Source organism: Oncorhynchus tshawytscha, linkage group LG10 (assembly GCF_018296145.1).
Source record: "Oncorhynchus tshawytscha isolate Ot180627B linkage group LG10, Otsh_v2.0, whole genome shotgun sequence".
NCBI classification, from domain to species: Eukaryota; Metazoa; Chordata; class Actinopteri; order Salmoniformes; family Salmonidae; genus Oncorhynchus; species Oncorhynchus tshawytscha.
In genome coordinates this window covers 66,854,424-66,869,518 of record NC_056438.1, presented here as the reverse complement: position 1 = coordinate 66,869,518, position 15,095 = coordinate 66,854,424, and the positions used below count along the sequence as shown (strand labels likewise).

General features: G+C 42.1%; 1 protein-coding gene across 3 annotated transcripts; it reads left to right on the top strand.

The window, feature by feature from the left end:
• The first annotated feature begins 608 nt into the window (after nucleotides 1-608).
• LOC112260730 (high affinity immunoglobulin epsilon receptor subunit gamma) lies at nucleotides 609-2,817 on the top strand. Of its 3 annotated transcripts, none has more exons than XM_024436041.2 (6): nucleotides 609-790; nucleotides 1,190-1,284; nucleotides 1,561-1,620; nucleotides 2,287-2,349; nucleotides 2,468-2,556; nucleotides 2,654-2,817. In XM_024436041.2, the coding sequence occupies exons 1-5, from the start codon at nucleotides 736-738 to the stop codon at nucleotides 2,534-2,536; spliced, it is 342 nt and encodes a 113-aa protein (XP_024291809.1). In that variant the 5' UTR covers nucleotides 609-735; the 3' UTR covers nucleotides 2,537-2,556; nucleotides 2,654-2,817. The 3 variants fall into 3 exon arrangements, with proteins under 3 accessions (XP_024291809.1, XP_042184836.1, XP_024291810.1); XM_042328902.1 differs by having other exon boundaries at nucleotides 610-790; nucleotides 2,329-2,349; XM_024436042.2 differs by having other exon boundaries at nucleotides 610-790; nucleotides 2,329-2,349; nucleotides 2,468-2,817.
• Nucleotides 2,818-15,095: the final 12,278 nt, after the last annotated feature.

Below are 15,095 nucleotides of genomic sequence, written 5' to 3'. Positions count from 1 at the left end.
ATAACTTATGTGTGATAGGAAGCAGGAGCACCACCACCAATCAGCCTACACCACTGTGCACACGCCTGTCACTACTACGACAAATAGCGTAGCCATGTCAGCGAATGACTGCTGTCTGAACATGCACAAATCCGATTTGGTTACTTGTAACTTGCTGTTTGGACAGTCAATATTCCTAAAAAAATTTGAAAAACAAAACTGATTTGAGCATTAAGGCCTGAAGTGTGAACAATACTTTAGTGACAACATGCAACACCATGTCAACACCCTGAAAAGTAACTTCTTATTTAGCCATATCATACGATGTTGAAGTTTATGTTTCGGACCACCATATTATTTTATATTTACATCACAACTTTAAAGAAAGTTAGTCACACTAACAAGTAGCCTTATACAGTATCCATTCTTTTGAATTACAGTATGGTACATAATGAGGTATCCAGGCACAGTGTAATAATGTATGCATCATAAATGTGTACATCTTTGTGTTTCCATCTTCTCATCTCACTGAAGTTAACAAGTACTGTATATCTGTGGGTGGGAAGGGGACAAGCATGTGGTTTTAGCATATAAAAACGGACACCAGTATGAGCCCATAACTTCCTGCTAGAGCTCTCTGCACTTTCTGTTCAGAGGTGTCAGAAACCCACAGTCAGCCATTGAAATAACACCAAGTACTCCAACTCTCCATCTACTCTCTTTAACCGTGTCTTTCATTTTGTGCCTGCTACGAAGATGTTTCGGGGATCTCTGATCTTGGTCGCTCTACTCTTGAACTTCAGCATGGCAGGTGAGAATCCTGTTTTATTATACATTATGATGTTCAGCACTTTTGTATTCCATAATGGACAGGGATATTTATACTATATATATATGTATATATATATATATATATACATACACACACACACACACACATAGAGGGGCATGTATACTCAGTGTACTGTGATAATTACTCCTGATCCTCAACTTAATGGCCTAGTAATACAGTACTCTATGCAATAGATGATTTATCTTTATATTTTACTACAATGTTCTAAACACTAATGTGTATTACATGTATAATTCATTATTTGCAGTATTACAACATGAACAGATACAAATAGTAGGCTTATGGAAGATAAAACATTTTTTTACATGATGATGGGATAGTGATGATGATGATGCAATGTGATCATAATGTGTGCAGAGGCCCAAGTGCCAGACGGGAAACTGTGTTATATCCTGGATGGGATTCTCGTGATCTACGGCGTCATGCTCACCATCTTGTACTGCAGACTGAGGGTAAGGAATTATAAACCCTCTATAACACATTATAAATCATCCCACCATCCACAAAACATATGATACATCAGGGTATGCAGTGCACACATATCTCCATGACATATTAACAATATTCATACTGTAAAATTCTATTTATATTTCAATAATAATAGCACATTCAAAACATCAATAAGAATATAAATGCCACACCAATTAAAGACCAGCTCCCACATAAATAGAACGTGTTTCACATTCACACAGCTGTTGAATTAAAATGATATTTATCATGTTCCTCAGATGCATCCCATCTACATAAACAATGGCGGACCTCCACAGGTCACTGGCGGGTATCCACAGGTACAATAAAAATGTGTGTGCGTATGTAAGATGGAGAGAAAGAAAGAGCGAGAGAGAAAGTGAATGTGTATTGGGCATGTATAATTTACACAATATTCTCAATAACCAATATTCAACTAGCTTTCTTTACAAACCAAAAAATATATGTATACATCTGAATGTTGATCAAATTCAGCTGGCGAAATCTTTCATCCTGGTTGTTCAACAAATTAGCTATGCAAGAGGAATGTGTTAAGTCATATGCCGTCTTACCATGTCACCTCGAAGTCCACAGTTCTGCTTTTCGTCACCCTCCTTCAGCAACTGTGATAATTTCCTGTTAACAAGAACTGACCACCAACCCTGCCACTTATAAACACAGTTTCCATTACAGTCAGACTAAAATGCAACACTATATCCTGTTATACAGAAATACCCCGGTAAACAGATGCGTAGAAAGACAATCAAATTACAGTGGAAGCTAAGAGTAGTGAAAGCTTTAAACGGTCGCATCATCACCCTCTGTGTCTAGTCTTCTACACCAATTCCTGTCTTTGCCGATAAAAAGAAGTAGAGAAGGAGAACATGAGAAAGACGGAAGGAGAAATGAGGAATGATGTTCTTCTGTTAAATGTTCTTCTGATAAAATAAATTGTGTGTGTGCATGTGCATGTGTGCCTTCTGCAGATAACAACGCAGATAACAGCTCTCGTAATTTCCATTTTACAGAAAGGAGAGGGACTTTACGCAGTAAGATATTTTTTCTTATTCTTATTATGACTTACAGTATATCATAAATGATAAAGAGTATTGCAGTTTTAAGGATTTCAAGTTGTTTTCAAGTCCCTCATTGTTCTTCCTCTCACAGGGTTTGACCCATAAAGGTCAGGACACCTATGAGACCATCAAGGTGCAGAAGAAAGCGATGCTGGTGTGATAGAGGAAGAAGACAGTAGAGTGAGTGGTGGTAAACAACAAACCACAACCCTGTCTTACATGGCATTTAAATGAGTTTAGATCTATATGACTTCTTGCTTTCCTTTCCTTTCCTTAGGTTAGGTTGGGCCAGTAGTGTTGGTGGCTGTTGACTGGGGGCCTGAGATGGGCAGTGTTTAAGATGCATTTTGGTTATTCTGTAAAGCAGCCCTTTCACTTTCTATAATTGACTATCAATTAACTTGTCATTTAAAGATTAAATGATTCAGAAACTACCTTAAATCAGGGTCTGTTTTCTTTTTTGATTACAGCTTCATTGACATGAATGTATTCTGTCCATGTTTAAAATGATATTGCAAAATCATATGTGTTACTACTGTGTTACACATGAGTGTTACTACGACATACTACTGTGTTACCGTGGGAAGAACCAAAGAAAGGCTCAACAACTGACTGCACAGAGTCCGACTGACTGACCAACTGCATGTGAGATTATTTTATCTGTCAAAGCCAGGTATCCTTGCTTGAGATCAAGAAAGACCACTAGATGGCATTCGCAGATCCATAGTTCCAAATTATTGATGCCTTTACATTGAGACTTACCCCCACACCAGTGAGATGTCAGTGTTTTATGTTAAAGGAGATTTTCACCCTGAGGGCTTGTTTTCATCATGTTCGAGGCATTTCTAAGACAGTGAGATGTGTTTCACACATAATTACCCAGGAGGATGGCAGGTCTGGGCTTTGCGTCCTGAATGATACACCCTATGACTGCTTCGGGTGTATTGATGGGGGCATTTCTCGAAGGCTTTATGTTATACTGATCACACTATTTGTTTTTGTGCGTGTAGATATGGTTGTTCTTGTTTGATAGAGCCATTGGACGTCATTCAGCAATGTTCCTATCTACACCAAAGAATGGAGCCGTGGGAAATGGCTGCCGTTTTACGGACTCCTAACCAATTGTGCTATAGTGTGTGTTTTTTCGCATTATTTGAAACTTATTTTGTACATAATGTTTCAGATACTGTCTCTTATGACCAAAAAGAGCTTCTGGATATCAGGACAGTGATTACTCACCTCGTACTGGACAAAGATTTTTTTATTTAACGAGTCGGACCTGAAGGATTTACTTCAGACACCCGACAAGGCCCAAATCCCTGTCATTCACATGAGAAAGAGACAGAGGGGTGTAGGTCAGGGGTAAGGGTGCCTTGTAAGGATCCGACGGCCAGTGGGTAATCTGCCATCAGTCCTATTAGCCAACGTACAATCATTGGATAACGATAAGCTACGATCATGAATATTCTACCAACGGGACATTAAAAACTGTAATATTTTATGTTTCACCGAGTCATGGCTGAGCGAAGACACAGATAACATACAGCTGGTGGGGTTTACGCTGCATTTGCATGATAGAACAGCTGGGTCCGGTAAGACAAGGGGGGGGGCGGTCTGTGTCTATTTGTAAATAACAACTGGTGCACGAAATCTAATATTAAGGAAGTCTTGAGGTTTGCTCGCCTGAGGTAGAGTATCTCACGATAAGCTGTAGACCACACTATTTACCAAGAGAGTTTTCAACTATATTTTTCGGAGCTGTCTACTTACCACCACAAACCGATGCTGGCACTAAGACCACACTCAATGAGCTGTATAAGGCCATAAGCAAACAGAAAAACGCTCATCCACAGGTGGGGCTCCTAGTGGCTGGAGACTTTAACGCAGGGAAACTTAAATCTGTTTTACCTGATTTCTATCAGCACATTAAATGTAGACCACTAGACCACCTTTATTCCACACACAAAGACGAGTATAAAGCTCTCCCTCGCCCTCCATTTTGCTAATCTGACCATAATTCTATCCTCCTGATTCACGCTTACAAGCAAAAACTAAAGCAGGAAGCACCAGTGACTCGGTCAATAAAGATGTGGTCAGATGATGCAGATGCTAAGCTACAGGACTGTTTTGCTAGCACAGACAGGAATATGTTCTGGGATTCTTCCGATGGCATTGAGGAGTACACCATATCAGTCACTGGATTCATCAATAAGTGCATCGATGATGTCATCCCCACAGTGACCGTACGTACATACCCCAACCAGAAGCCATGGATTACAGGCAACATCCGCACTGAGCTAAAAGGTAGAGCTGCCGCTTTCAAGGAGAGGGACTCTAACCCAGACGCTTACAAGAAATCCCGCTTTGTCCTCTGACGAACTATCAAACAGGCAAAGGTCAATACAGGACTATAATTGAATCATACTACATCAGGTCCAATGATCATCGGATGTTGCAGGGCTTGAAAACTATTACAGACTACAAAGGGAAGCACAGCAGTGAGCTGCTCAGTGACACAAGCCTACCAGACAAGCTAAATCACTTCTACGCTCGCTTCGAGGGAAGCAACACTGAAGCATGCATGAGATCTTCAGCTGTTCCGGACGACTGTGTGATCACGCTCTGTGTAGCCAATGTGAGTAAGACCGTTAAACAGGTCAACATTCACAAGGCTGCAGGGCCAGACGGATTACCAGGACGTGTACTCCGAGCATGTGCTGACCAACTGGCAAGTGTCTTCACTGACATTTTCAACCTCTCCCGGACTGAGTCTGTAATACCAACATGTTTCAAGCAGACCACCATAGTCCCTGTGCCCAAGAACACTACAGTAACCTGCGTAAATGACTACGACCTGTAGCATTCACGACTGTAGCCGTGAAGTGCTGTGAAAGGCTGGTCATGGCTCACATCAACACCATTATCCCAGAAACCCTAAACCCACTCCAATTTGCATACCGCGCCAACAGATCCACAGATGATGCAATTTCTATTGCACTCCACACTACCCTTTCCCACCTGGACAAAAGGAACACCTACGTGAGAATGCTATTCATTGACTACAGCTCGGCGTTCAACACCATAGTGCCCTCAAAGCTCATCACTAAGCTAAGGACCTGGGGACTAAACACCTCACTCTGCAACTGGATCCTGGACTTCCTGACGGGCTGACCCCAGGTGGTGAGGGTAGGTAACAACACATCTGCCACGCTGATCCTCAACACGGGGGCCCCTCAGGGGTGCGTGCTCAGTCCCTTTCTGTACTCCCTGTTCACCCATGACTGCATGGCCAGTTATGACTCCAACACAATCATTCAGTTTGCCAACGACACAACAGTGGTAGAACTGATCACTGACAATGATGAGAGCCTTTAGGGAGGAGGTCAGAGACCTGGCCGTGTGGTGGCAGGATAACAAACTCTTCCTCAATGTGATCAAGACAAAGGAGATGATTGTGGACTACTGGAAAAGGAGCACCGAGCAGGCCCCCATTCTCATCGATGGGGCTGTAGTGGAGCAGGTTGAGAGCTACAAGTTCCTTTGTGTCCACATGACCAACAAACTATCATGGTCCAAACACACCAAGACAGTTGTGAAGAGGGACTGACAAAGCCTATTCCCCCTCAAGAGACTGAAGAGATTTGGCATGGGTCCTCAGATCCTCAAAAGGTTCTATAGCTGCACCATCGAGAGCATCCTGACAGGTTGAATCACTGCCTGGTATGGCAACTGCTCGGCCTCTGACCGCAAGCCACTACAGAGGGTAGTGTGTACGGCCCAGTACATCACTGGGGCCAAGCTTCCTGCCATCAGGGACCTCTATACCAGGCGGTGTCAGAAGAAGGCCCTAAAAATTGTCAAAGACTCCAGCCACCCCAGTCATAGACTGTTCTCTCTGCTACAGCACGGAAAGGCTTCTTATCAGATTCTACCCCCAAGCCATAAGACTCCTGAACAGCTACTCAAATGGCTACCCTGACTATTTGCATTCCACCCCCCCTTTTACGCTGCTGCTACTCTCTCTTTATTATCTCTGCATAATTACTTTAACTCTAACTACATGTACATATTACCTCAATTACCTCAACTAACCTATGCCCCCGCACATTGACTCTGTACCGGTAACACCTGTATATAGCCTTGCTACTGTTATTTTACTGCTGCTAATTAATTATTTGTTATTTTAATTTCATTTTTGACTTGTCAATTTTTTTGTTTTGTTTAAAAAAAAAAGTATATACTTGCAGTGAAGCCGCTCAACAACTACATCACATTTGTCATCTAAACATCCTCCCATCCAGAGCGTCACACAGAAGCAACCATGATCAACGCCCTGCTCAAGGGCATGTTGACAGAACTCCCACCAGGCTTCCAAGACCCCCACAGTACCCCAAGAGCTGCCCCTCAACCATCCAAGACCCCCCTTGCAGTAATTGACTAAAACATACAATATACAGTACTTAAAGTGAAGCTCAACACTCAACAACTACATCACATTAGTCATCTAACAGACTCCCATCCAGAGCGACACACAGAAGCAACCAGGCTCAATGCCCTGCTCAAGGGCACGTCTACAGATCTTCCACAAGGTCAAAAAACAGGGACCCAAACCAGCGATCCATCAGCCACTGGCCCAAGCTCCCAACTGCCAGCACTCCAAGATCCCCCCACAGTTCCCCAAGAGCTGCCCCTCAACCATCCGAGACACTCCCCACAGCCCCCCCGAGAATTTAAAAAAAATTTAAAAAATTAAAAGATAATTCCATTACTCATCCCCAAGGACTCCCCCCCATGCATCAACAACCAACAAAATGAACAAAAGAGAAAAAAGAGAGACAAAGGAAAACAGAAAACAACAATGCAAAAAACAACAAAGACATCAAGGACAACAAAAATCATAACAGCAAGGCCAACTGAATATGTTTGAGTGCATGTATGGCACTATTTACCTGTGCGTGTATCCGTGTCTATGCACATGTGTGCATTTGAATGAGAGTGTTGTGTATATGCATGTGTCAAACACCTGCACTGCATCAGCCTCAGGCAAACTGGCATTAGCTGTAAAAACACTGCCCTTCAGTGTCATTCAAACATACTTTTTGTTATGTTTTATATTGACTTTATTTTATTATACTTTAATCTTTGACCATCATTCTATCCCCCACCCAGCAACTCCACTCCCACTTGTCTCCAATTCCCCATCCCAACCCGTAGCTTCCCTCAGCCCCTCCCACCTATCTCTGCTGACCACCCTCTTTGGATTTCAACGCACTATACTGTGATGTTTAACATACAATTTCAATCTATCTAATCTAATAGAATCCACAGATTGTGAGTTGAAGATAAATACTTTTACTAAGAGTATAAGTATATTTTTAATTGACTGACCTGGTCTCTCCAGATCTCCGAACAGTACTATTTCTAGGGTCAATTTTAGATCAATGTTCTACATTTTCAGCAATTCCTGAACCTGAGACCAGAAACAGTCTACCTGAGGGCAATACCAAAATAAATGGTCTATTGATTCTGTATCCTCACAACAAAATGTGCAGAGCTTCGATGATTTTATGCCCGAAATCTACAACATTTTGTTGGTGGCAAAAATTCTATATAATAATTTTAGCTGAAAAGCACAAAGTCTTAAATCTTGCGTTGTTTTATATATCAACTCATACACCCTGTACCATGGAATCGGTACATCAAAAATCTCTTCCCAACTATTTTGCAATCTGTATGGCACAGTTGTCAACATCCTGGTCCTCAAAAGAAACCGGTATACTTTCCTATTTATGCTATTTTTAATCCTCCGCTAGTTTTGATCCTTTATATTAGGCAGACAGACCAGTTCACTACCTCCTCCCGCTGCCACCCGCCTCCTCCATTTTTGGGGCAATGCTGAAATCAATTGGTTGTACTCTTGGATTGAGCAGACCTTCCCGTACAATTCTGATAACTCCATGAAGGACATAACTCTACCATTACAATTTACAATATAATTTAAGACCAAAATACCATTTTCAAACATCTTTCCCATAAATACAGGTATTTTATCAACCAGCACATTTGAGTTCAGCCATGATATTTGTTATTTATTTTCAAAGGGATGAAATTGAAATTATAGCCATCTCTGCAATGCTTGTTTGAAAGAGATACTTTGAAAAAAGTATTATCTCATTTAATTGAAAATGAGACATGGCAATCTGCAAAAGGGCTATTTTTAAACAATGGAGGAGCTTTTCTTAATAATCTACTTACTTGAACCTTTTAGGGTTCAAGTAAAACTTAAGTGAAGCTTTTAGAGAGATGTTTAGTGCTTTTATATTGAATTATCTTTATCACACTTCCGGCGCCGACAGAGATGGCCGCCTCGCTTCGCGTTCCTAGGAAACTATGCAGTTTTTTGTTTTTTTACGTGTTATTTCTTACACTAGTACCCCAGGTCATCTTAGGTTTCATTACATACAGCCGAGAAGAACTACTGAATATAAGATCAGCGTCAACTCACCATCAGTACGACCAAGAATATGTTTTTCGCGATGCGGATCCTGTGTTCTGCCTTACAACCAGTGTAACGGAGTGGATTCCATGCAGCAACCCAAAAACGACTCAGAAAAAGAGGGAAACGAAGAGGTCTTCTGGTCAAACTCCGGAGACGGGCACACCGTGCACCACTCCCTAGCATTCTTCTCGCCAATGTCCAGTCTCTTGACAACAAGGTTGATGAAATCCGAGCAAGGGTAGCATTCCAGAGGGACATCAGAGACTGCAACGTTCTCTGCTTCACGGAAACATGGCTAACCGGAGAGACGCTATCCGAAGCGGTGCAGCCAGCGGGTTTCTCCATGCATCGCGCCGACAGAAAAGAACATCTTTCTGGTAAGAAGAGGGGCGGGGGCGTATGCCTTATGACTAACGTGACATGGTGTGATGACAGAAACATACAGGAACTCAAATCCTTCTGTTCACCTGATTTAGAATTCCTCACAATCAAATGTAGACCGCATTATCTACCAAGAGAATTCTCTTCGATTATAATCACAGCCGTATATATCCCCCCCCAAGCAGACACATCGATGGCTCTGAACGAACTTTATTTAACACTCTGCAAACTGGAAACGATTTATCCGGAGGCTGCATTCATTGTAGCTGGGGATTTTAACAAGGCTAATCTGAAAACAAGACTCCCTAAATTTTATCAGCATATCGATTGCGCAACCAGGGGTGGAAAGACCCTGGATCATTGTTACTCTAACTTCCGCGACGTATATAAGGCCCTGCCCCGCCCCCTTTCGGAAAAGCTGACCACGACTCCATTTTGTTGATCCCTGCCTACAGACAGAAACTAAAACAAGAGGCTCCCACGCTGAGGTCTGTCCAACGCTGGTCCGACCAAGCTGACTCCACACTCCAAGACTGCTTCCATCACGTGGACTGGGAGATGTTTCGTATTGCGTCAGACAACAACATTGACGAATACGCTGATTCGGTGTGCAAGTTCATTAGAACGTGCGTTGAAGATGTTGTTCCCATAGCAACGATTAAAACATTCCCTAACCAGAAACCTTGGATTGATGGCAGCATTCGTGTGAAACTGAAGGCACGAACCACTGCTTTTAATCAGGGCAAGGTGTCTGGTAACATGACTGAATACAAACAGTGCAGCTATTCCCTCCGCAAGGCTATCAAACAAGCTAAGCGCCAGTACAGAGACAAAGTAGAATCTCAATTCAACGGCTCAGACACAAGAGGCATGTGGCAGGGTCTACAGTCAATCACGGACTACAGGAAGAAACCCAGCCCAGTCACGGACCAGGATGTCTTGCTCCCAGGCAGACTAAATAACTTTTTGCCCGCTTTGAGGACAATACAGTGCCACTGACACGGCCTGCAACGAAAACATGCGGTCTCTCCTTCACTGCAGCCGAACTGAGTAAGACATTTAAACGTGTTAACCCTCGCAAGGCTGCAGGCCCAGACGGCATCCCCAGCCGCGCCCTCAGAGCATGCGCAGACCAGCTGGCCGGTGTGTTTACGGACATATTCAATCAATCCCTATACCAGTCTGCTGTTCCCACATGCTTCAAGAGGGCCACCATTGTTCCTGTTCCCAAGAAAGCTAAGGTAACTGAGCTAAACGACTACCGCCCCGTAGCACTCACATCCGTCATCATGAAGTGCTTTGAGAGACTAGTCAAGGACCATATCACCTCCACCCTACCTGACACCCTAGACCCACTCCAGTTTGCTTACCGCCCAAATAGGTCCACAGACGATGCAATCTCAACCACACTGCACAATGCCCTAACCCATCTGGACAAGAGGAATACCTATGTGAGAATGCTGTTCATCGACTACAGCTCGGCATTCAACACCATAGTACCCTCCAAGCTCGTCATCAAGCTCGAGACCCTGGGTCTCGACCCCGCCCTGTGCAACTGGGTTCTGGACTTCCTGACGGGCCGCCCCCAGGTGGTGAGGGTAGGCAACAACATCTCCACCCCGCTGATCCTCAACACTGGGGCCCCACAAGGGTGCGTTCTGAGCCCTCTCCTGTACTCCCTGTTCACCCACGACTGCGTGGCCATGCACGCCTCCAACTCAATCATCAAGTTTGCGGACGACACAACAGTGGTAGGCTTGATTACCAACAACGACGAGACGGCCTACAGATAGGAGGTGAGGGCCCTCGGAGTGTGGTGTCAGGAAAATAACCTCACACTCAACGTCAACAAAACTAAGGAGATGATTGTGGACTTCAGGAAACAGCAGAGGGAACACCCCCCATCCACATCGACGGGACAGGAGTGGACAGGGTAGTAAGTTTCAAGTTCCTCGGCATACACATCACAGACAAACTGAATTGGTCCACTCACACAGACAGCATCGTGAGGAAGGCGCAGCAGCGCCTCTTCAACCTCAGGAGGCTGAAGAAATTTGGCTTGTCACCAAAAGCACTCACAAACTTCTACAGATGCACAATCGAGAGCATCCTGGCGGGCTGTATCACCGCCTGGTATGGCAACTGCACCGCCCTCAACCGTAAGGCTCTCCAGAGGGTAGTGAGGTCTGCACAACGCATCACCGGGGGCAAACTACCTGCCCTCCAGGACACCTACACCACCCGATGCTACAGGAAGGCCATAAAGATCATCAAGGACATCAACCACCCGAGCCACTGCCTGTTCACCCCGCTGTCATCCAGAAGGCGAGGTCAGTACAGGTGCATCAAAGCTGGGACCGAGAGACTGAAAAACAGCTTCTATCTCAAGGCCATCAGACTGTTAAACAGCCACCACTAACATTGAGTGGCTACTGCCAACACACTGTCAATGACACTGACTCTACTCCAGCCACTTTAATAATGGGAATTGATGGGAAATGATGTAAATATATCACTAGCCACTTTAAACAATGCTACCTTATATAATGTTACTTACCCTACATTATTCATCTCATATGCATACGTAGATACTGTACTCTATATCATCGACTGCATCCTTATGTAATAAATGTATCACTAGCCACTTTAACTATGCCACTTGGTTTACATACTCATCTCATATGTATATACTGTACTCGATATCATCTACTGTATCTTGCCTATGCTGCTCTGTACCATCACTCATTCATATATCCTTATGTACATATTCTTTATCCCCTTACACTGTGTATAAGACAGTAGTTTTTTTGGAATTGTTAGTTAGATTACTTGTTCGTTATTACTGCATTGTCGGAACTAGAAGCACAAGCATTTCGCTACACTCGTATTAACATCTGCTAACCATGTGTATGTGACAAATAAAATTTGATTTGATTTGATTTGATTTTTGATTTGAATAATCTCAACCCACCCAATTCATTATATTGATAGGCACTCTTTATCTTGTCTGGTTTAGCATCCTAGATAAAGCGAAATATTTTTTGCCCATATGATTTGAAAAATGAATAGTAGGCAGCATCATAAGTGAGTAAACTGAGATATGACTAAGGAGTTAATCAAGGCAAATTTTCCATAAATAGACAGGTATTTAACTCTCCATGGTTGCAGGATATTGTCTATTTTTACAAGTTTTCTATTGAAATTCCTTGTGGAGAGCTCATATCTTTTGCGATATGAATACCAAGCATGTCCACTTCACCGTCAGCCCATTTCATAGGTAAACTGCAGAGTAATGTAAAAGGTTTAAAGATACAATGCGTAATATTGTACACTTCAAATCAAAATGAGGTTTTAGTCCAGAAAAGTTATCTAGATCTTCAATGAGACATTGCAGGGATCTAGCTTGCGGACTTAATATAAAACTTGAGTCATTGGCATACATGGACACCTTCGTTTTTAATCCTTGGATTTCTAATCATCTAATGTTGTTATTTGATCTGATTTTAATAGCTAGCATTTCGATGGCCATAACGAATAGATATGGTGACAGCGGACACCCTTGTTTAACTCCTCTTGACAATTCAAAACTCTCTGAGAAATAGCTGCTATTTACTATTTTACACCTGGGGTTGCTTTACACTGCTTTCACCCATTTTATAAGAGAATCACCAAAATTGTAAAACTCCAGGAATTTATAAATAAAATCCAGTCTTTATCAAAGGCCTTTTCAAAATCCTCTATAAATACCAGGCCTGGCTTCTTAGATGTTTCATTATGTTCTATTATTTCTAGTAGTTGTCGTATATTATCTCCAATGTATCGTCCATGTAAAAGACCTGTCTGATCAGGATGAACAAAACCTAGTAAAACGTTTTAATTCAGAGTGCTATGCATTTCTCTAGTATTTTTGCATCACAACATTGAAGTGTAAGAGGCCTCCAGTTTTTAAGATAGATTGGATCTTTATATTTCCATCTGGGTCTTGTTTTAATAATAGTGAAACCAGAGTACTTGACTTATACATTTTTTCTTAACAATTATTTTTCGTAAAACTGAATTGTTGGTTAAGGGCTTGTAAGTAAGCATTTCACTGTAAGGTCTACCTGTTGTATTTGGCGCATGAGACAAATAAAATTTGATTTGATTAATTGCTAAATATACAAGCAGATATATTTTCTCCAGTTTCTGGAAGACTACAACTTGTGTTGGGCAGTGCTTCGTGCTCTGGCAACCGTCCCTCCCCCATGGCAGACTTTTTTTTAAAGGAGGCAGACACTCCTTTTCAAACACAATCCTTTGGGCAAAACTGAAAGAACTGACCAGTGATTCCTCTCATCAACATGAACTCAACATTTTTTTATCTTCTATTAGCAATATGGTGACATTCAACCATATATATTTCCACCGGAATATAGTGAAGAGGATTCGAAACAAAGAGTTGGATTTAGCTAACTAATGACATTAGAAGTGGCAGGTAGCCTAGAGGTTAAAGCATTGGGCCAGTAACCAGAAGGTTGCTAGATTGAATCCCTGAGCTGATAAGGTAAAAATATGTCGTTCTGAACAAGGCAGTTAATCCACTGTTCCTAGGCTGTCATTGTAAATAAAAATGTGTTCTTAACTGACTTGCCTAGTTAAATAAAGGTACAATTTAAAAAAAAAGCTCAGCTACAGCTGATGCCAGCCCCAAGAAGGCAGATGCCAAATATGGTGCCTAGCCTCTGAAGGATCAGACTGTTTTTTTTTTTTAAATCACCGAAAATGACATCTAACTGAAGTCTAACTGCCTGTAGCTCAGGCATTGAAGCAAGGATATGCATATTCTTGATACCATTTGAAAGGAAACACTTTTAAGTTTGTGGAAATGTGAAATGAATGTGGGAGAATATAACACATTAGATCTGGTAAAAGAAAATACAAAGAATTTTTTTTTTTTAAATTTTTTGTACCATCATCTTTGAAATGCAAGAGAAAGGCCATAATGCATTATTCCAGCCCAGGCACAATTTAGATTTTGGACACTAGATGGCAGCAGTGTATGTGCATAGTGTTAAACTGATCCAATGAACCATTGCATTCCTGTTCAAAATGTTGTATCAAGACTGCCTAAATGTGCCTAATTGGTTTATTAATAACTTTTCAAGTTCATAACTGTGCACTCTCCTCAAATAATAGCATCACTCTAATAGCTACTGTAAATTTGACAGTGCAGTTAGACAGTGCTGTTAACACGAATTTAAGCTTTCTGCCCATATCAGATATGTCTGTGTCCTGGGAAATTGTCTTGTTACTTACAACCTCGTGCTAATCGCATTAGCCCACGTTAGCTCAACTGTCCCATGGGGGACCCACCAATCCTGAAGAAGCTAACTAAGTAAGTTATTTTTCCTGCAAGCCACCTAACTAGCTAATTTTAGTTTACCTACTGAAACCCAAATTGTGTATTGCTGGCTAACATACTATTTTGTTACAGTGGGGGGAAATCTAATAATTGTTCTGTAATATAACTATCTAGGTAGCTAAGGTAGCAAAACTTCTACCGGTAGTCATATCTATACGCAAAAATAGAAGAGGTTTTACAATAGAAAATCGTTCTCGATTGTAAAACCTCTTCTCTTTTTAGTTGTAGATATAGCTACTAAACAGCAAGCTACAACATTACAACCAGCCAACTAAAGCTAGGTTTACCAGCAAACATTAGCACATGACTAGAGTTGAGGTCCTCTGCGTTCTTCTATGTCTAGATATTCCTCAAAGGACGTCACCCCGAACGAGCGGAGGATCTTCTACAATGAGTCGACCCAGCGATCCAGCGCCCCAGTCCATTCAGCAGTCAGCC

What these genes read in the sequence shown, in the direction of transcription:
- LOC112260730 (XM_024436041.2), top strand. Translation starts at nt 736, where the DNA reads ATGTTTCGGGGATCTCTGATCTTGGTCGCTCTACTCTTGAACTTCAGC. An exon ending in CTTGAACTTCAGCATGGCAG is followed by an intron (nt 791 to 1,189) that starts GTGAGAATCCTG and finishes TAATGTGTGCAG; the next exon opens with AGGCCCAAGTGCCAGACGGG. An exon ending in TCACTGGCGGGTATCCACAG is followed by an intron (nt 1,621 to 2,286) that starts GTACAATAAAAA and finishes TGCCTTCTGCAG; the next exon opens with ATAACAACGCAGATAACAGC.